At 30.4% G+C, this 23,464-nt stretch overlaps 1 protein-coding gene across 1 annotated transcript in view; it reads right to left on the bottom strand.

The window, feature by feature from the left end:
• Positions 1-669: 669 nt before the first annotated feature.
• Positions 670-23,464, bottom strand: part of LOC107071670 (uncharacterized) — a 91,337-nt gene continuing 68,542 nt past the window's right edge. Inside the window, exons 2-10 of the mRNA XM_015330857.2 lie at positions 18,290-18,604; positions 16,593-16,729; positions 13,800-14,000; positions 12,707-13,050; positions 9,661-9,880; positions 8,311-8,616; positions 7,368-7,964; positions 6,415-7,145; positions 670-6,345 (exon numbers count right to left, since the gene is read on the bottom strand). Of these exons, the coding sequence (XP_015186343.1) occupies positions 5,973-6,345; positions 6,415-7,145; positions 7,368-7,964; positions 8,311-8,616; positions 9,661-9,880; positions 12,707-13,050; positions 13,800-14,000; positions 16,593-16,729; positions 18,290-18,593 (3,213 nt within the window). The 5' untranslated portion in view covers positions 18,594-18,604 and the 3' untranslated portion in view covers positions 670-5,972. The remainder of the gene's footprint in view (positions 6,346-6,414; positions 7,146-7,367; positions 7,965-8,310; positions 8,617-9,660; positions 9,881-12,706; positions 13,051-13,799; positions 14,001-16,592; positions 16,730-18,289; positions 18,605-23,464) is intronic.

Below are 23,464 nucleotides of genomic sequence, written 5' to 3'. Positions count from 1 at the left end.
TTAAACAGGAAATAAATTTAGAGAAACTAATAAACAAAAAGAAAGAAAAAGAAAAAAGAAATATGGAAGGAAATATGTTGGAAGTATCTTTGATTCAGGAAGGTTGTTTGAATGTGCTGGACATAGAATATGGATAACGTTCAGATTTAGCAACCAGATTAGAATTAACCAACAAACTTCATCCCTACATCCATATTCTATTCCTTTGATTAAGTCATGGATTTCTCTATGACACCTACTCGTTTGAGAAGTTGTTTAGTTAGGACGACTCCATTCCATTAAGGTATCCTGTAAAACAAATCTGAATTTGCTCTTCAAGTTTATGAATTATCATCTTGAAAAGCAGCAGCAGCAGCAACAGCAGCATTGAAATACTACTACAATGAACATATGTACATAAGTAAATATAGAAAGTACATACATATATATATATATACAGAGGGTGACTTAGAAATAATCTATTTCTTCTTATGTTATTATAAAATATTCATGTTCATAAAATGTTGAATTAAACAACAAATTATTTGAGAAAAATTGAGTAGATTATTGTGCGATTCGTTGACATATCATTTTGTTTAAATTAAGAAGAAACAAATTATTTACGACAGACTGTATATTTCAAGATGAAAAAGTGAAAGATAGATAAGAAGATAAGTAGATGAAAAAAAGTTTCGTTAGTCAATGTAAAATTTATTTCAAATTCAAGACGTCCTCTAAAAAAGTAATCGTTCCAGTGGAAAGGCAGAAATCGATACATTTAGCAGATATACGGTCACGATTGGACCATTTTTCGTCGACACAATGATTACAATGATTTTATTTTTATGTTTTTCTTCTTTTTTTTTTGTTTTTTCTTTTTTTATTATTACTTTTTTATTTTTTTTTTTTATTTCTTGAACGAAGTGCCAAAAGGGGGGGTGCGATGTTTTCGGTGTATCGAAGCAATTCGTGAAAGAAAACTTTTGATAGTTTTCTTTCAACGAGTTCAAGTATTTCTACGAGCGACACGAGATAACGAAAGGAAGAAAAGAAGATTCAAAAAAAAAAAAAAAATAAAACTCATATGTGTATACATCAGAAACTACACTTCTTACTTTTACACTTACAATGTTAGTTTTTTTTGAACGTACCTTATTTATATACTTATGTGGTAAGTAAATATATATAATGTACATTTCAAATCGGTTAAGTCAAACTAGACAAACAAACAAACAAACAAAAAAAAAACGTGGGCAGCTTATCAACGATATCTCGTTGTGGTTGTTTTTATTGAAATGATAAATAACGATAAAATTACACAAAGTACATCATCATCATGTGTGAGAACGTGTTTATAAGGATTCTGCTTAGAAAGATCGTTGAATCAAGGCCCCTCATTGATTCAAATAATTCTTGCCCCACCACCACCATGTTGTTGTTGTTGTTGTTGTTGCTTATTTTTTTCTTCATCTTCTTATTCTTCCTTTTCTTAAAAGGAAAAGATTCTTTCCTTCTTTTTTTTTATTTATTTTTTTTTTTATTATTATTTTCTTTCCTTTTTTCTTCTTTCAACTACGTGTGCAAACCATGTCGGTGCTACTGTTTTATTTTTATTTATTTTATTTTATTTTATTTTATTTTTTTTTTCGTGTACTTACATACATGCATGCGTTTATATCCTGTCGCTGTCAAATCAACGACGATGCGTTTATTTTTATTTATTTTTATTTATTTTATTTTATTTATTTATTTTTTTTTCTTAGTTTTTATTTAATATTTTTCATCTCCCTTTATAATATTTCATCTTTCTTTGTTTTTATTTCGTATTTCCTATATAAATCGATGATCCTTCTTTCTTTATCTCTTTCACCATTTCTTCTTTCAGTTTTGGTTTTTTTTTTTAAACACACTCTGTATACGATTTATCTCGATAGTTTCTCGTTTTTTTTTTTTGGTTTTTACGATTAATGGCAGTTTTCTTCTTCTTTTTTTTTTTTTTTATTTTCCTCTGTGTTGTAATTCCTTTTTTTTTTCTTTTTTTTTTACAATAGTTTCGATAGTCGCGTAGAGAATCGCAGATATATTTTTCACAGGTAATACATAAGTATATATGCATATTACTATATAATATACGTATTTACTTAATCGTTGAGGCTTCTTTTGGAAGACTCGATCCATGATCGAAGACTTTAATGCATGTTTAAGACTCAACGATTTATCTTTTCTCTCTTTTTTTGTTTTTTTTTTCTTTTTTAGATTTTTTCTTATTTAATTCCTCCGTGCTATTTCAATCAATGTCGTCGGTAAGAAGTTATCGGCCGATGGTAAAGTAGTTTGAATAAACAGACAGTTTTAAAATTGGATGATATCGAAGAATATTTCTCAAAGATTCGATATGTAAATCATTAAAATTATTATTTTATCCTGAATATAATAATAATAATAATAATAATAATAATTGGATTACAATGATACATTTATTACAATTTTCTAAAACAAAATGGCAGTTTTTGTTAGGAAATTACGCGCGTAATTCAATTTTTCAAATTGATCGCGCTATTATTTTTTTTGTTTCGATGGGGTCGAATCAAAAAATTATCCAAGTTTTTTTTTTTTTTTTTTTAGTGACACCGTCCTAGTTTCTTTCTCAAAGAAAAACAAAAAAAAAAAGATAAAAATAAATAATGGGAAATAGTAGAGAGTAGACAACAGTGCTGTCAGATCGTGGGTAAATCTTACCCTCTCCCTGTGCCACTGGGATTGCACACAATGAAAGTTTTCCATGTCCGTGTGTTGGGATGTCGAGGAAAGCCGAGTGTAACCGAAGTTGGCGGTTGGCCACGAAGTGGCACATTATAAAAGCGACTCGTGTCCATGTGTTCGGACGACACGAGTCGCTTTCATAGTGTGCCACTCCGGCGTGCCCGCCAACTTCGGTTACACTCGACTTCTTTCGACATCCCAAACACACGGACATGGATAACTTTCATTGTGTGCAATCCCAGTGGCACAGGGAGAGGGTAAGATTTACCCACGATCTGACAGCACTGGTAGACAATTCTTGTTCGATTTACAAACACAAAACAGAAGAAGAAAAAAAAAAATTCGGCGCATACCAAACGAGATGATTGCGATCGTTTATATTTGTTTGTATATTTTTTCTTCTTCTTCTTCTTCTTCTTGTTGTTGGAAGGGTAAGGAGAAGGGACGAGTGTCGTTTTAAAGATATAATTATAATAATATTATTGTATATTATGGTAATACGTGTATATATTTTGAATTGGATCAACGATCGGATAAGAAAAAGGATAAGGAAAGATCGATATTGGGATTTCTAGCACTTGAATACGCTATCTGGTGGCTACATTCAAAATTAGAGTAGATAGGTCAAATTTTGCTACGCCACGAACCCTGCCAGAGATCCCAATATTTCATCGTCGTTTGATAATGATGAACATAATGATAATGATGATAATGATGATGATGATGATTGGAAAAGATCCTTCCTCCATTTTAAAACAACTTTTAGAATAGAAAGAGAGACAAAAATTGGAGGAAGTAAAAATAAAAGTAAACACACACACACGCGAAGGAATTCCTGTTGCGATTGTTGATACGCTTACTTCTATCACAGCATTCGATCATATTAATAGTCCTCTAATCGTTTTATCATCGTTCGGTATTAACCGACGATTAGTTTTTTTTTTCTTTTTTTCTTTCTCTCACAAAAGAATATAAATACGAGAGAATTGGTATTATTTGAAATTTGTCAATTTCGTCTATCTCACAAAACTTGTTTGTTGTTGTTGGTTGTCTTGTTGTTGTTGTTGTTCGATCTTCTTTGGTTATTTTTATTTCTTCTTACTTCTCTTTACTTTTTTTTGTTTCTCTTCCTCTTCCTCTTCTTCTTCTTCTTCTTCTTCTTCTTTATTTTATCTTTTTTTCTCATTTAAATAATAAATATTTTAACTATACATCCAACTCTACCGGTCGGTTCAAGCTTTGCTCGATCGATATCAAACCTAGAGTAGTACACGTGCGATTTATCTATGCGTTTTAATATCAGTCGCTTTTTTTTTAAATGATTATAAAGTTTGGATTAAGGTATAATAGGAATCATGTAACGTTCTTTTTTTTTGTTTTACGTGTATATGTGTGTATGTGTATGTTATGTATCTCTTTTTTTCCTTTTTTTCGTTCTTTTTAACGCGTTCAGGGCCACGCGAATTCTTATCGAAATCTTTGTCAGGCCACGGGCAGCAGAACGAAAGGTGAACGTCAGGCATATGTGCCTGACATGGCCTGAACTGAAAGTTCAATGTCAGTCATTTGTGCCTGACGCGGCTTGAACTGATAGTTCAGTGTCAGTCACATATGACTGACGTGACATTCAACGTGCTAAATGTGCATTTGCGTGTATGTATGTATATGTATATGTATGTATGTGTTTATGGACGAGTGTATTTCGTAATGTCGTCCATGTTTACAAAATGGTGCCTACATCGACGGATGACGACATACGTTTTTTTTTTTTTTTCTGTAGTTTACTTTTTACTTTAGTTTAGTTTTTCTCTGTTTTCTTTCTTTCTTTCTTTCTTTCTTCTTGTTTTTTTTTTTTTTTTTTGTAAGAGTTGTTTTTCTTCTCTCTTTTTTTCTTTATTTTCATTTTTTTTTTTTTTGAATTGTTGATTTCTCGAGAGATTTGGGAAAAGAGACGAGAGTGAAAAATATATATATATATTTCTTTCTCGATTATTATTATTATTATTATTATTATTATTATTATTATTATTATTATTATGGAAAAGATCGTGAAAATGAGTTTTGTGTCGCGTGTGAATAAGAAAAAAAAAAAAAAAGAATTTGAGTAAAATGGCTTCCATTTTGTTTGGTCATTTTCTTGATTATTTTTTTATTTTTTTATTTTTTTCAAAATGATACGCTTCTTTCGAGTCTTTTTATTATTTTTTTTTGTTCTTTTTTCGTTTGCTTATTTTTTTCCTTTTTTTTGGTTTTTATTAAAAACAAAGATTTTTCGCAGATTCTGAGTGGATCAGATTTTTTTTCTTTTTTTTTTTTTCTTTTAAACTGTCACACTTCCTCTTTCCTCATTTTCCCACTCTCTCTCTCTCTCTCTTTTATTTTTTCTTTTTTTCTCTCTCTCTCTCTTTGGTTTAAAAGCAGACGATTACATACGAAAATGGTTTCCTTCTATTTTTGTTTTTTTTTTTGCACACCACTTTTCACTGCTCGCACCTATGATTTACCAAAAAACGCGCATTTAAATTTACTAACAGTCGCAGCTCACTGATAATAATAATAATAATGATAATAATAATGATAATAATAATAATAATAATAATAATAATAATAATAATTCTTCTTCCCTTTTTTTCAAGAGAGGATAATGGAACTTGGTCGGTTTCTGTGTTCGTGAGAGTGAAAATCACGCAAGATGAGCTCGACAAGTAGAACGACGACATTTCTGGCTGGTTTCTTTCTTAACGATCGATACAATTTCTCTTTTTTCTTGTCTTTAAAAAAAAAAAGAGAGAGAGAAAGAGAGATAAAAAAAAAAAAAAGAAAAACAATTCATGCGTCATATCGTATCACATTATCAAAAACTTTGTTAAATAAATTAGACGAGCACCTAATAAAAATTCAATCGTTGTGTTATCAAATTTGTCAGATTTTTTTCAACAAATTCGCTGATAATATTTTTTTTTTTTATAAAAACGTACTCGTCGATAATTATATATTTGTTTTATTATTATTATTATTATTATTATTATTATTATTATTATTATTAATCGTAAATAAACTCAATTTAATTCATCATCTTCTTGTCATCTGCCTTATGCCTATTTTTGACGCCATTTTTCTATGAAGTCTAAAATTAGGCAGATTAAAACCACAAAAAAAAAAAGAAAAAACGAAAAAAAAACCTCTCAAACTATTCACACGGTGGTCTCGATATTAGTAATGGCGTATTGTCAACAAATACTATCCTTCCCATAATTCTCCAAATACATTTCCTGTGGTGTAGGAAGATTGTAACGTCCGCTCAATCTGCTTCCGGTCAAACCATTATTATGGTGAGTATGATTAACGTGATGATTTACATTGAGTGCAGCATTTTTTTTCTTCTTTCGTGTTTTGTGACGAGACAGGCAATATTTTAGGCAACCGGTAGCAAGTAAAAGGACGAAGAATACACCAAGAGCACCGGCACCAATAGCAACGTAGTATAACGTTGGACCAAAACGATAAGAACAGTTTTCTTCCTTCTCATCGTTTCCCGAAGGACAATTACGAACACCGTCGCACCAAAGTACTTGACTGATGCAAGCATGGATTTCTGGACACCTAGAATAAGATAAGATTCATTTTTAGATTCTACAATGTTTCAAATGATCAAAATGTCAATTGTCATACCTAAAAGGACATTCCTCTGTAGGTAAAATTGTAAAAGCGTTGGAACCAAGACTGGATGTAGGTGTTCGTTTTGAGATAGCCATCCACGTAACGGCATAAAATCCAGGTTCTCTTTGTAAAAATTCAACGACAAAACTTCTTGAGTGTTGATGCATTGCAACACTAGCATTAACAGCACTGTAATTCCAACCACCTGAGAAGAAGTCAACTGTTTTGCTGGTATCCACTCCACCTTCTGGACAAATTACACTGCGTTCTTTGGTATTGGCTGCTGAGTATACAATTATTCGATTTTGTGTGGTACATGCTTCAACGTTGTCAAGATCAATACTATAACCAGCAGTTCGTAAATAAAGAAAGTTCATTCTAGCATCCTCAGGTTCAATCAACCAGGGTTCATTAACGCATTGTGTTGCTGTTAAATCTTCCGTGTTAGTTAACATTTCTTCGACAGCTGCTAAACCTGGAGTAACACGTGGTAATGGACTTCTCAGTGATATCTCACCACTGGTACCACGCAATCGACGTTCTTCAAGTTTCGTTGAGCAACCCCCTTGCTCACTGTTTTCAGTATTCATTGGAATAAAACGATATTCTCCTTCGAAAAAGTAATCCCTGTAATCTTGCGTTACATTCATCAGTGTCACTGTAAATCTAATTTCTATGACGTTTGACGTTAGACTCCTCAAAACGATTCTCTCACTCACGTTTGAGCACAAACAGTCGCGTATCTGCAAATAGAAAGATAAAATGTTAAAGTGGGATCTTATAATATTTTTCTGGAAATATTTCAATCGTTTGCGCGTTTAATGGGTTGGATATATTTTCCAATGAAATTAGATATTCTTTCTTTAATCGATTTTTTATACAAACTATTGAAATGTATACAGAAAAAGGAATAAGAAGAATCAATGGGAAGCTTATATTTCACATGGGTCTTCTTTGTGACTTACCAATTCAACCTCGTGCCAAGGATACTCAGCAATGACGAGTTCAGCAATACCAAACTTTCTTGGCCCGCCAATACGTCTATCGCAAGTCCATCGATTGACGAGTGGATCTATGTAAGAGGAACAGATCTTATCACCGAATGAAGCTTTGTCAATGGACAACTCTATTCTGTGTTCGGGTTCAGACTCGAATCTATAAACACAGCTGAGATTTTGCGTGCCACCTCGACCATAGAGAAATACGCTCTTAGGAGATGTGAACTTTCCAAAGTTGGAGATTATTGATAACGAAGATGATGATGATGACGATGACGATGATGACGATGATGTGGAAGACGTAGAGGAAGTTGGAGACGCCATTGAGAAAACGTGATTGCAGGATGTGGCTTCGTGCACAAATTCATAACGCAATACGAAGCTTATCGGATAAAGTGCACTTCCTTGACGTAAAATGTGTTCCAAAGTAAGATCCCTTCCAGTTGAAACGTAACTCTCGGTCAAACTGCAAGGACGCGTATGACGACTGCTATTACGTAAAAGACTATGATCGCAAAGTCTTGGTACGTCGTCTTTACAAAATTGGCCCATCAGTGTGATATTCTGAAAGAATATTACTCGATCCAATTAATGAGTTCATCATAAAGGAAAAATGACAATTTAGATATTGTAAAGGTTTCTATATTAAACTGAAACTTATTTCTACATGATCATGTTTTAGTTTGAATTGTTAGGAAAATTTCCGTTAGGCCACAGGTGTTACTTTGTATTGTAAAAATAGTTGAACTGTCAGTCACTGATGACTGACGTGGCTCCTAAACGTGTGTTAAATGTTTTCAAAATATAATTGAAAATCTGTGATAAAAGTTAGTCGTTGAAATATTTTCAAGAAATATGATCACGTATCGTTGTACAATCGAAACATATTGTAAATTTTTTGTTTGTCTACCTTTCTCGTTGTAACAAGTTTATTCGAAGCATGATCGCCATCCCATATCAACAACTTCGCGTTACAATCTGCACCAGTATGAAGATTCGCGGCAAGTTCTGCACTAGCTGCATAATACTTGACGAAGGAAAGCCAAACTATCTCGTTTAGTTTTCCTTGAAAGTGATAACGGCAAGTTGTATTCGGCGGAAGTGAGTGCTTCGGATTTTCCAGTATTCCCAACGAGCTTTCCTCGCTCGATATATAAAAGTCGCAGTTGTCGTTCTCCTTCACGAAGCTTCGGGATTTTTCGTCGACGAATAGCACCTAAGAGATTTCGATGAATTCGTATTACGATATATATATATATATATATATATATATATATATATATATATATACGATAAAATCGAACTTTAAACTCTTACGGATTTATATATGCATATAAAGTGTTTTTTAAAATAACCATTGGGATTTGAGGAATATATTTTCATATTATATTTTCAACAAATAAATACATTCTTTCCTTGTTTTTTTTTTTTTTTCATTTCTTTTCTTTTCAAATCGAATACAAATTAGATCGATAATTTGTTTGTATCATGTTGAAATATTAAAAGATATTTTGGTATTTACGTATTAACGCCACCGCAGCAAAAATTTCGCTAATGCGCCAATAAAGAGCAATCTTGTTGTTCGCATACAACAACCTTGTTGTTTGTACACAGCAACCGTCAGGGTTTCGTCAGGGTTTAGTCAGGGTTATGGCAACAGTATCAGGTGAAAGAAAATAGAGACTGTTTTGAATCTATGTTGGCCCATTCATTTTCCACCGAAATCCGATTGACTACTTTTTATAAATAAAATGTTTCGAATTTTCAAAGTGTTTTGATTTGAAATAATATTTTGTATTCTATGATTTGTCGCAACAATTTAAGATGTAGATTGGCGCATTAGCGGAATTTTTGCTGCGGTGACTTTAATACGTGCGTACCGATATTTTTAATAATTTGAAAACAAAATAAACCTGACAGAACGTTGTATAGAATAAATTCTATCAAAAATTGTAATTTAAAAGAAAAGAAAAAGAAAAATATTGATGAAATTAAAAAAAAAAAAAAGACCCACACAAAAACAGAGAATAATTTTTAGAAAAGGTTAACGTGAAAAAATTCAATTTCGTTTGAGAAGTTTGAATTTTTATCGTTCGAGATTTGTTTGATTTTCAACGAAATATTTTTCTTTTATTTTCAATCTTGTTGAAACGTAGGATAACTACAACAACAACAAAAAAAAAAAAGGATACAGAACGTCAAAGAAAGAAAAAAAGAAAAGAATGGAATAAAGTTTGTAATAGAAAATGTTGAATCTCACCTGAACTTCAAGCTCGAATCCTGGAAGAAACGACAAAGGTACAGGGTGAAATGGATTATCGTATGGGGAGGTGTGAAATTCCAAAAGCATTGTGTTGTGACTACTGACTATATCCGGTACTGCGTCTCCTCCGCACAATCTCACGAGTACTCTGTCTGATGTTGAACCACCGTCGTATACGGTTAAGTAATCTTGTACTATATTACACTGATCCCAAACTCTGTGAACAAATAAATCAAAAGAATTAGAAAAAAAAAATATATATATATAAAAAAAGAAAAAAGTAAGAACAAAATGAACATTCATTTTATATAATATTATATAATATCTTAATATATATATATATATATATATAAATTACGTGTCACATTGTTTGTCCGCAATGGACTCCTAAACTACTGAACCGATTTTAATCAAATTTTCCACACTGTATGCAGTTTCATCCAACTTAAAAGATAGGACAGTTTATATCTCCATTTATAATCGCAATATTATTTTATTGCGAATTATTTGTTGTTTATTAACAAACAGTCATGATTATTTCTGTTAGTTCGATAAGATTCTAACAGATGGCGGGTATAAGGTAATTCGTTGACTTAAAGACGTGTGTATCGTGTATCGGACTGATTGTGAGCCACATACATAATAATATAATATATTTCAGAAGTGTATTATTATTTAAAAAAAAACCCAATATATATTTTCTACCAAATTAAAAACGAATTATCAACAAAACCATAATGACAACGACTACCATTATTATCTCTTTTATATAAGGTTGTTATCAACGTTTTTGTAGTTAAATGAATTTCTGTTTGATAGAATAAACGAGACCGTGCGAGATCTTTTTTACGATTATATGTATTCACCTCATGAACATTTTTGTTCATCAACTAGAACATCACTGATCTCCTCTTTCTTTTTTTTTTTCCAACTCACAGCTTGTACAACTGGATTATACATTTGTAGAAACTTTGAAAGATTTATTATTAAGAGTGGGGGGACATATGATACGGGCGAGAAATTTAATTCGATTTTAAATTCCCGGTCGCGTCCACAACACACATATATATATATATATATATATAGATGTATACAATGGTGTCTCCTCACCCCTAAATATTCATACATACATTCGTATATTTCTGATGGGACTAAAAGTCCCGCCAATTTCAAATTACGTTTGCCTGTTCGCATAAATTATGCAAAACGTTCTATCTAGTAAATTGAAATTTTCGTATCCCCTATTGACGACAGACAAGTAAAGCTTTCATTTTATTAATGACAATTATCGTTTATTATACTTCATATCTATAATTATTGCCATTATTATAATGTATCATCATAATATATCGTTTCATCTCATTCAACCACGAATTGTGTTTTAAATTTTTATTTTATTTTATATTTTTTCATTATACTTTGTTTTTTATATCTTTCGAATAAAAATGAAAAAAAAAACAAAACAAAAAATAATAATATTTTTACGAAATGTATACCTCGTTTACGTGGTTGTTTAACATTAGGAAAAACTCATTGCTCGAAAAGGGTTGACACTAGACCTACTGACCTATTTCCACGACATCAGTTCTTGAAAAATTAAAAAAAAAAAAAAAAAAGAGAAAAGAAGAAGAAGAAGATGAAGGGTAAAAAAAAAGGTTTATTTTTTATGATTAATCGTGGTTTCAAACCTACTTTGGTGTTTGCAATGGTATTATAGTACATACTTAGTATTTAACATCACAACTATTGCCCTACTTTTATTAACCTTTAATGATTTACCTTATTTGTGAAATAAATTGCTGAACGAGCTGATTATTAAAGTTATTTATAAACAACTACAAATATATATACAATATAATAATTGTAATTATTTATTTAATAATTATAAAAATGCACGCTTGTTAGAATGCAACCCTCCATACACACGGATACTACAGATGAACAAAATATTTTGCTCGTTATATTATCCCTCTAATTTATTTTATATTACTATATATATATATATGTATATGTTAATAAATCAATTTGAACAAGTCCCCATCAAATTATTTTTTCTCAAATTATTTTTAACTACATCTTAATCATCGTGCATTCAACATTATGATCTTCAGATAAAAAAAGAAACAATGTTTATTTTATTTATTAATAGTTAAAGAGATATGACAAAATTGATTAGATTTTTACGACTAATTTCTGAATAAAATGATCGTATATAAACAAAAAAATTTAGAAAGAGTATAATAGCTATATTACCCCATCGTTAAAATTTCACGATCAAATTTTATTGATTTAATCTCATTGTCAGTAGATAATAACTATTTTAACGATTTCCCTTATTTGTGAAATAAATTGCTGAACGAGCTGATTATTACTAAAATACTAAAAATATAATAATTATAAAAAATGTGTGCCTGTAAAAATGCAACCCACCAGACACATTTTTAAAATGTTGCTTGCGAGCGCCATCTACTGTGACGGAATTTTTTTACAGTTCAAACTGTGTTTATACACGCGTGTATTACGAGTTGCCTATCTTTCGGGTAGAACAAAAAATTCCCCTCCCAACAGATGTCGCTCGCAAGCAACATTTTCAAAGCGTGTCTGGAGGGTTGCATACCTACAGGCGCAATGTTTTTCTAAAAAATGATAAAACTTGAACATTAATTTTGTAATTAGCATATTTTTAGAATAACATATAGTATCTCATAAATATAAAAATAATAAAAGACTAGAAAATTGAGACTGATTCATGATTTTTGTTTATTGCTACCTGTCGTCTTTTCAAATCACTCTCACCCCCGTTCTAAAGAAGTTTTCACTTAAAAAAAGAAACATGTGCGCAGATCACACGTGTTAGAAGTGAAATCTTCAATTAAATTAAGTTTCGAGAGAATGACACGAATACAAAATATCTGGTGTAGGATAATTGTATTCTTTTCTTATTTAGTATCGTGGCCGTTTCATAGCCGCCTACCGCTCCGTTACATTTTTTCAAATCACACCCATTCTAAAGAAAGTTTTCACTTTAAAAAAGATAACTTACCTAAGTATACGTTGACTTCTGTCATATTTGACAATCTGATCCTTGATGTGTATTTTGTGACTGTTACGTTGACTGACAGCAAGAAGTGCTCTGTGCCCAGGTGGTGCACGATTTTGTTCAACGCGATAGTAACAGGTGACGTTCCTGGGATAAACGCCAGGATAGTTCGGTGACTGTAGACGACAGACACGTGTGTCGCATTTGGTTAATACGCGATCACAGTAGGTACCATTTACCAATTCACCTCGCCAAGTAGCCATACTCGTGTTCCCATACCTTAGATGTGCTTCGCTTCGTCTTAGAAACTTGTACGACAGTTGGAAGTCGAAGTTGTAACCTATACCCTAAAATTTAAGATTATTAGCATCAATTTCTAACTATTATTATTATTATTATCTTCTATCTTCTCTATTCTCCTTTCTCTCTCCTTCTTCTACACTGAACTCTCGTTTACTTCCTTAGTTGCCCCACCCGTTTCATTTTCCTAAGATTATTGAGATGGATTAATTGGAATAATTTGATCAACGATGAGAAGGATTTCTCTCTCCCTCCCCCTTCCACCGCCCTTTGCCAAATTATTCTCCTTAGTGATGAGTAATCTCATGTTTCAAGATGAAACGTTTCATCTTCAATTACAATACGCGTACATAATTTTGAACTATTAATAATCCCATATATTTTTTTCTTTTTTTTGAATTATTCTTTTACTTATAATTTTTGTTAAATAATTATTTCAGTTCACTGTTGTTAATGATATTAAATTTTGCATCTAATGATCGAGAAATTATTAAGAAATTTAAAAAAACGTATATTGTTTTACAAATACAAACTCTATTTGAAGTAATATTAAATATATATTTAAATTACTGAAACAAAAGTATGGGTAATTAGTCATTCAGTTAAGTGATTATTATCAGAAATAATTCTTTAACTATCAATTATTTCAATGAATGTTAGAATTTTTGTTGACACATTTAATATAAAGGTTTTTACAGAATAAGTTGTTGTGAGAATAGAGTTGTCGTTAAGAATAAGGGTTGGTGGTAGTTGTGGTATCTGAAATTGCATTGGATCTAAAGAAAGACTCGTTTACCTCCTCGGGCAAGCGTTGCAAGTAAAGAGTGAGATTGATTGAGGGTGTTTCACTGTAATAGACCGTGTAACCCCAAGCACTGCCACACCATTGTCCACCTGTCGCTGGACGACCCTCTTCGCGAATACTCATGAAACCATCCGGGCATCCTTCTGACGTGAAAGATTGAAATCGACCAACCGTAAACGTGTCGAACGTTAACTGTAAAAAGAAAAATGTCATTTGTCCATTAACTGTATTATTCAATTACACACGAAATTCCTATTATTATTATTATTATTAACATTAAGACATCCGATGGCTCCACGTTGGTGCCATGCGAAAACTTTTGGGTAAGTGCTGGTGGATTCACGTTGGTGAATCCATTCGATAATTATCGCTCAAACGGACGTCATAGTATTAATAATAATTTATTATATCATAGATAACCTTCATTTAATGTATAAATTACTTTAGTTATTAAAATATAATCGGAAAAGTGAATTTTCATCGAACCATTTACGAAAGTTATTTCATCGTTAACATCGAACGTTGCATCTTTGTTTGCTGATCAATTTGTTTATGTTACATATATATATGTGTGTGTGTGTGTGTGTATGATAGAGAGTGGTTAACGCAGAGGAAAATCCATTTTAATCTGTAAGGTAAATGGACGTATATTTTGCGAAGTACTTTAAATCGACGAAAAAGATAAAACAAAATAAAAAGAGAGAAAGAGAGAGAGAAAGTGATACGCACAAATTTGTTCGAAGAATTTGCCAATTGAGAAGAGGGGAAGGATGATTCATATAAAAAAAGGTTCCAATACAATTGGTAAATTAAACGAAAGAGAGAGAGAGAGAGAGAGAGAGAGAAGTAAAACAAACAAATTTACGAAATGCATTGGCATGATGAAATATTTTTATACGAAAAATTTCCGATTGGCTACGTTTTACCGTACTACCTTGTAGATTAAAATAGGCCACCTTTCCTACACATACACATAACACTTATACACATATGTAAATGCATGTAAATACATGTATATATAAATAGGTGTATGTAATATGTGTAGGTGAATATTCGAGGTGAGGGAATATTTTAGTTGGCACGCGAACCCTTTTAATTTGCCTAGCGGATAGAAAAGAGAATAAGAGAGAGAGAGAGAGAAATAGAGAAAGAGAAAGATATGAAAAGAGATGAGAGATGAAAATCGTGAGAAAACGGAACAATAAATTTTCGGTATTCTAACGGGAGTGGCCAGGAACCTTCGGGCTACGCCCGTGTCTGACCCGTGACAGTATCTTTTCACTTGAAACTCCTACAGTCAGCGTTTCCTTAATTTTCTACAACGTATACATATGTATTTTTATACCCCTATGTATATACAAGGTGTTTCAAAATACATAGCAGTATATATATATATATATATATATATAACTTCAAGAGGCTATATACTTTTTATAATTAGAAATAAGAAAAACAAGGTTCATATTTTATGTTCGATGTGACCTCAATTTCTGAATTGTAGTGAAATGATATTTCTAAATTTATACCTTGTATATTTTGAGACAACCTGTAAGTTTAGTCAGGAAGAAAAATAAGTGGACAGGTATACCAAGGAGAAAGAAGATATCAACGAAATTTCAACGAAAATAACAAAATTCATTATATACGAGATAAATCAAAAATATGATAGACAATATAAATGATAGAAGATTTATTTAGTGATATATATATATATATAATTATATTGATTAATAAAATCATAAAAAGAAGAGACTAACTTCTTAGAAAAAATAATATAATTAATTTTATTTCATCATTGAAATGTTTAAATAATTATTGTGATTTATTTTTATATTTTATTTCAAAGATTTACCCGCGGGGGGTGACACCTTGTGTGCATGAATGATAATATTAAAAAATTTAATTGAAAAATACGAAAAAATACTTCAAATAAAAATTCGAATGCAATCATTCGAACGGAAAGCGAATTTTTCAAAGAAAAAAAAAAAAAAGGTTTCGTGCTTTATTTATTCCATTTATTGTTCACGCATTTATTTCTTTCATTCAATTTTTTGTATTTTTTTTTTTTTTTTTTTTTTTTTTTAATATTATTATATTCAAACGAATAACGTTATTTGTTTTTTTTTCTCTCTTTATATAAATAACATTTAGTTCGTAAAATCTGTATACACTTAAAAAGTGTCAGATATTCATAAATTCATTATTATCAAAGTTATATATTATTTATATTTTAATCTTATTATAAAATCGTATATCACGTTCATAGGAATCCATTATGGTTAGAGTACAATTATATTTTAAATACTGTTATTTTTGATTATAAAAATAAGTATCATAGTATCAGAAGTAGAATAATTTATTAAATAATATTGTTTCTACTTTTTTTTAGAATTATTTATTAAATAATTATAAAAAATGTGCGCCTGTAAGTATGCAACCCTCCAGACACACTTTGAAAATGTTGCTTGCGAGCGCCACCTGTTGGGACGAAATATTTTTTTCTGCCTGAAAGATATGCAACCCCGTAATACACGCGTGTATTAACAGTTTGGACTGAACAAAAATTCCGTCTCATTAAATGGCGCTCTCAAGTAACATTTTCAAAGTGTGTCTGGAGGGTTGCATTCCTACAGGCGTAATGTTGATTTGAAATAATGATAAAAATTCAATTAATTATGCATATTTTTAGAATAATAAAAATTGATATTATTTATTGTTAGACATCTAATAATCGTCCTAAAAATATATATTATATATATCGTATATTTATTTATTTATTCTTACCTGAACTAAATCACCGAGATCAGAACCGGCGGCAGTGAAGTTGAGATGACACAAGAATGGCAGATGATCCTTCCTCGGCCGACGGACTTCCATTCTGTACGTCCGACCGACATCACCGTACAATGTTCGGTTGCATGCTACAACAAATTTATTTATTTATTTTTTTTTTTTTTATAAACTATACGAATTTCAACATCTATATTATTTCATTTCAAATGTTATCGCACAACAAAACGAAAGAACAAAAATAGTACAGAACTTTACAAAAGTTATATTAAATTAACAAACATTAATAATTATTTATTTATAACTATAATTATATTTATAATAAATGAAATGATAGAAATGATGATTGATTTGAAAATATTGTATGAAATCTTGTTTCGATTTTAGGATCCGTTTTGTTTTCTTTCTTTTTTTAATCTATCGTGTTGTTTAAAATGATAAAAGGGAGAGAAATGAAAAAAAAAATAAACAAATAAAAATATATATATATCATGACATGATGTTATTGCTTCGTTTCGATATTTTGAAATGTTAATAACAAACGGTCCGATTGCGTTAAAACTAATAACAACGTGAAGTCTTGTTATGAACGACGAACGATATCTATGTACGTACGTACATACATATATGTTCATATACAGATACACAGGATGCACGTACTATGTTTTATGTGTGTATATGTGTATGTATGTGTGTCTATATATATGTTAGCTTTCATAAAAATTTCACTCGCGATTCGTCCGAGTGTACCGATAGAATTTTAACTGCATCTATGACTGGTCGAAATCCAATCGGACGAATGATATCACCTAGCTGTTCGAATTTTCGCTGACCGTTGCTTGCTACGACGTAATTAGATCAGTTCTTATCACGAAAGAGAGAGAAAGAGAAAGAGAGAGAGAGAGAGAGAGAATAGAAAAGAAAGAAAGAGAGAAAAAATAAAAATCAAACGAACGACAACTATGAGTTTTGACATTCGTCTGATTGTTCTATGTTGTATACTATGCACGTCAACATTTTCCTATTCCTTTTTGTTCTATTTTATTCACATGCATGTGTACATACGTATATATGTACGTACAAGAAGATAGATTAACGATAACGTCAAAGAGAATACAAAGAAGAATGGAGAGAGAAAGAGAGAGAGAGAGAGTTGTGTTGGCAAGTTTTAAACCAACATATTTTTGAAAGAACAAAAATATAAAAAGAAATTGAGATGTGAAACGAATATTTTTCCTAAACCAACAAAACTAAAGAAAAGACAAAAATTATTACACATATTTGGTTTAAAAAATAAAATAACTAATAAATAAATCTGTAATTATTTTTATTTATTTTATTTTGTTTTATTTTTGTTACCAAAAATTTACCTTTTTTGCAAACCTCGCGTATGTTATTAATGGATTGTTATCTCGTAAAATAAAAAATAAAAATAAAAGATAATTAATAAATATATTATAAAATAATAAATATTTTCCTAAACAAAAACAAACACAACAAAATTATTATATATTCGGTTTAAATAAAAAAAAAAAATAACCACACACGCATTTTATACATTTTATTTTTGTTTTGTTTTTTTTTTTTACCCAGAAACCTTTTTAAATAAACCTCTCACGTGTGTGTAACGGGTTTTTATCTAATAAAATAAAAATACAAACAATAAATAAATATATTATAAATATAATTACGAGTGCAATATCGTGGCTCGTCGGATTTGTCATCGCAATCATTTTCCCCATCGCAATATTTGTCCTGTGCAACACATTGGCCAGTACCACAAAGATACTCGGACGGTTTGCAAACGATCGTATCGGTGATTTCGGTAGACGTGCCGCTAGTTTCTGGGCTACTAGGGGATGATACCTCGGATGATGTCGTTCTAAGATTGCCAGGATTGTCCGAGGATATACTTGAACGAAAACTAGCGGAGCCAACCACGATCGAGGCCGCGATCGCGGCTGCGATCAGCAGCAACCGCCGGCACACCAACATGCCCCCTCACCCTGTAAAAAAATATATCATATAGAATAAAGGGTTGGTTCATTTTCTAACTCATTTAACATCGAATTCAGTAACATTCAATTAATTTCATTTTTATTATGGTTATATATTTGTATTATATTTAGATTATAAAAATAATTATATATTTATCTTTTCTTTCTTAATAATATATAAATTATGTGTCACGTTGTTTGTCCGCAATGGACTCCTAAACTACTGAACCGATTTTAATCAAATTTTACACACTGTGTGCAATTTCATCCAACTTGAAAGATAGGATAATTTATATCACAATTTATAATCGCAATATTATTTTATCATTTGTTTATTAACAAAGAGTCATGATTATCTCTGTTAAAAATGAAAGATTAAAGCACCATTGCAGTATTTTCTTTTTTTTATATTCAAATAAAATCATTTCAAAAAGTAAACAAAATATTTTATGTTTCTACTTGGAAAAATAAATCTTTCAATAGTATTTAAATATTACTTAGATGAATTAAATAAAAGTGTTCAGTGTTCAGTAGAAAAATGTCTATATGGTCAGACATCAGTCAAATAAAATTGTCATCTTTTAAAAATGTCTGACCATATAAAGGTTGGTTCTACTTAAAAATGACTGATCATACTCTCCCTTATGATATATATGTATATATAAGATTTGTCTATTTTTTTTGTATTAGCCATAAATAAACAAATATTTACCTACACGTGTGGAATAATTTGAAAAAGAACATTTTTAGCGACATATCGTTGACACGACATAGAAATGTGCAAAGTACGTCTTCCTCACTTTCATGCTTCTCACCCCTTTACCCACACCCCCATACGTTATTATTCCAAGGAGAAGAGTAGTTGCAGCAGTTCACCCTTTTACGTACCCTTTGCGTTCAATCATTCATGACGCGAACTTGGCTCTGTGAATTGCTAAAATAAGAGGGGAAAAGTAAAAAAAACAAAATAAAAAAAAATAAAAAAAAAAGAAGTAAGAGAACAGTCTAGGAAAAAAACGAAAACGAAAAAAAATATAAAAAAGTAATGGGCATGTAATAATAAATAATTACCATAGAAAATATCTGCTAATAAAAGAAGATACAAATTAATAATAAAAAATAATAATAGTTATAGTAATAATTATTGTAAAATGATTTTAAGATTTACGAGAGGAGAGATTTGTTATTCGGTGAATGAACAATAAAAATAAAAAAATAAATAAATTACTTAAATAATAAAACAAGAAGACAATTACTTCTGAAACAATATACATATTTTGTTCCGTTAATTTTTCCTTTCTCCCCTTACAATTTTTTACGACAACTATATTGGTATATAAATAACAACAAAAAATTGTTGAATATAAAAATAAGAAAAAAGAAAAAAAAAAGAAAGAATAAGAAGAGTCATGTGTAGTCTATGTTATCTTGAACGCGTATATAAATGAAAAACGTATTACATAGGACGCAAACAACACACGTTAAGAGGGTTTATGTGTATATATAAGAGGCTAATATCAAAGTATATATACATATAGTATATATAGTATATAACACATATATACTATATAAAATGGTATACATCTCACTGTCGGTGGACGAACACTGGTAAGAGGAAGCCTGATAAAACGCAACAAGATTTAAGCAAGAAGGTGCTTTCGCGTGGCACGGTCGACGTTAAAGGCCCTGTTTATTAAGTTGGAGGAAGCGAATCTGGGCCAAACCCGCGAGAACGTGTAGCGGAAAGTAGAATATGGTAATTTGGACAGCGGCAACTGCCTCGCTTCGCAAGTAAATACTGGAGAGTCAGTATGAATGTCACTTAAATTACGCGCTCTGGGAAACTCACGTTCTCTTGGGGCCGATCGAGTACCGAGTTATGACTCTGTGAGTCGTTAACTCGTTAGGATTTCAACTATATATGTGTGTGTATATATATACTTCTTTTCAAACAAAAAAAAAATAAATAATAATATATATAAATATAGTTAATTATCTAGTAAGCGTATTTTATTCATTTTGTCTTCCATTACGTAGAAAAGAATTTCAAGTTTTGTTTTTGTTAATATGATTGATATAGTAAAATGTATTGTTTGTTGTTAATTTGATCAAATACTTTTTTTATTTTTAAAATTTTTATGGCACTATGAAATGTTATATATTTAGTATTACGCCTGAAGATAGGCAACCCTGTATACTGAATGATTTGCTTAGCCCCTTAAGATAGGCAATAAACCAGATATACGTATAAGAAAAACTACAAGATTTCAACTATATGTGTTCGTGTGTATACACATTTCTTTTCAAATAAAAAAAATATTAATTAATTATTAATTATTTATTTAGTATTGCGCCTGGAGATAGGCAACCCTGTATACTGTAAGATTTGTTCAGCCCCTTAAGATAGACAAACAACCAGACATACGTATAAGAAAAAGTACTTTTTAAATGAAATTATCAGTGTTGCCGATTTGTACGAGTTATACATTTCGAATAAATATATTTTTATTGTATACTATAAACAATTGTTAATAATAAATGATTAACTTTGTTTTAAAAACAAATTATCATCAATGCCAACCAAGAATGCATTTTCGTGGATTATTGCAAATCGTAAATACTAAAAATTAAAAGCGATTATCTTAAAGGAAATAGTGTAATGAAAATATAAATATAACAATAAATAAATAAAAAAAAACAACTGTAAATAAAAAAACAAAACGTAAAATAAAAAAACCAAAATAAACGATGGAATAACTTACACGGATTAATAAACTAATATACACATATATGTATACAAATTATATAATATATGGACATATATATATATATATATATATATATATATATATATATGTATGTATGTATGTAATATATAAACGTAGATTTTTATTTTTTGTTGGTCGTGCATAAAGTTTAATTAATGCACCGGGTTGTTCGTAGCTACCAGTATTTCCTCCATCCATGGTATGTATGTATGTATGTACATACATATATAAAAATGTTTATAAGCCGCGACCGGATTTTCTGTCATATTCAGATAAAACTTTGCGGGCCCATTGTAGAAACGGCTCAGTCGGACGTTGCACGAATTTAAAACTTTGCGGTGGATATACGTTTTTTCTATTTCTTTTTCTCCCACTTTTCCAACCCTTTTATTTTTCTTTTTTTTTTTTTTACCCACTCCCAATGCTTTCCCTTCTCTCTCTCTCTCTCTCTCTCTCTCTTTCTTTCTTTCTCTCTTTTACTCTTACTCTATTTTTTTTTTTTGCTTTTTTTTATGACTCAAATTCTCACACCATCTGGTATTCGCCAGTTTCTCTCTCTCTCTCTCTCTCTCTCTCTCTCTTTCTCATTCTCTTACGTTGATGGTGCTTTACCAAAGCTTCTCCCTTTTTAACTCATCGAGCTTTAAATTATCTACCTTGCGGTTTTATGGCATAAAAAGAGAGGCGGAGATAAAGAGAGAGAAAAAAAAATTAAAAAAAGAGAGAGAGAGAGAGAGAGAGATAAAAAAAAAAGAAATAAAAAAATAGAAGTACATACGATTTTCGTAGTTACTGCACAATTTTCATCGTCGTGCTTTTACTTTAAACATATTTATATATATATATATATATATATATATATTTTAATTCTTTTTTGTTAAATGATCAAAATTCCTTTCTTTCCTATCACTGAAAAATTTGTTTCTATTTTTTTTTTGGGGGGGGGGGGAGGGATGGGTGTTTTAAATAAAACAAAGAAAATCAACGAAAATTGTACAAAAAATTCTCTCAACGTTATCCAAATAGAATAAAATAATAATAATAATTATTATTATTATTAATTGAAATTAGGAACACGAAAGTTCATTTGGGTCCTGTGGAAGAAAATGTGTGTGTGTGTTGTTTTTTTATAAGAAAGAAAAAAAAAGTATCGTTCAAAATTGTACATTGAATTGATAAGGGGTGTTTTATCAATCATGTGTGATTTTACAATACTTTAAAAAAAAAGGTTGAACTTCATTTGTAATCGTACGAGACGTCGTCTTCGTACAATAAGCCAATCACACGCGTTTCTCCTGAACCCCTTGGACCTATCGGACTTTTCGTAGATTCTGAGCATGAGAGTTTTGTTCTTTTTCTTCCTTTTTTTCTTTTTTTTTTTTCTTTTTCTTTCCTACCTTCCATTCTTTCTTTCCTTTCTACGGTGTGTTCTACCTTTCGTCAAAAATCAACGCGTTTTCGTAGCAAAACCTTTCTTCGAATCAATCCCATGGAAAAGGGCCAAAGAAAAAGGTAAGAAAATAGACGAAATAAAATGAAACCTAGGGAGTGGACGGGTATAGAAAATTCGTTTTAACGTTACACACACACACACACACACACACACAAACAAACATATATATATATATACAATTGTGAGTTCTGTAATCAAACTCATTGTAGTCGTAGACGAAGTCACTTTTACACGTACACGTGAATGCACAATTCGTTGTATACGCAACAAAATGATAGAACGTTGTTAGTAAATGTTAAAAAAAATACAAAAAACATATGTTTGTTTTTATTTTTTATTATTAGAAATATCAAGGGTTATTAGATTTGTTTTGAGGGGGGAGAGAAGGGAAGGGAAGGGAAGGGGTGTGTGTGTGATTTGATCAAATAGTAACAAAACTAAAACTAAAGAAACAAAACGTAACAAAAAAGAATATTATAAATGAATTAAATATAAATAATAAATAAATATATAATAAATTAAAATATATGAAATATTAATAAATAAATTAAATATAAATGATAAATAAAAATATAATAAAATAATATTAAATAAATTCAATACAAATATAATATATCACAAATATATAATAAATTAAAATATAATAAA

This window comes from Polistes dominula, unplaced genomic scaffold, assembly GCF_049000335.1.
Source record: "Polistes dominula isolate Pdom_NZ unplaced genomic scaffold, Pdom_raw_medaka contig_25, whole genome shotgun sequence".
Taxonomy (NCBI): Eukaryota; Metazoa; Arthropoda; class Insecta; order Hymenoptera; family Vespidae; genus Polistes; species Polistes dominula.
This window is presented reverse-complemented; position numbering and strand designations above follow the sequence as displayed.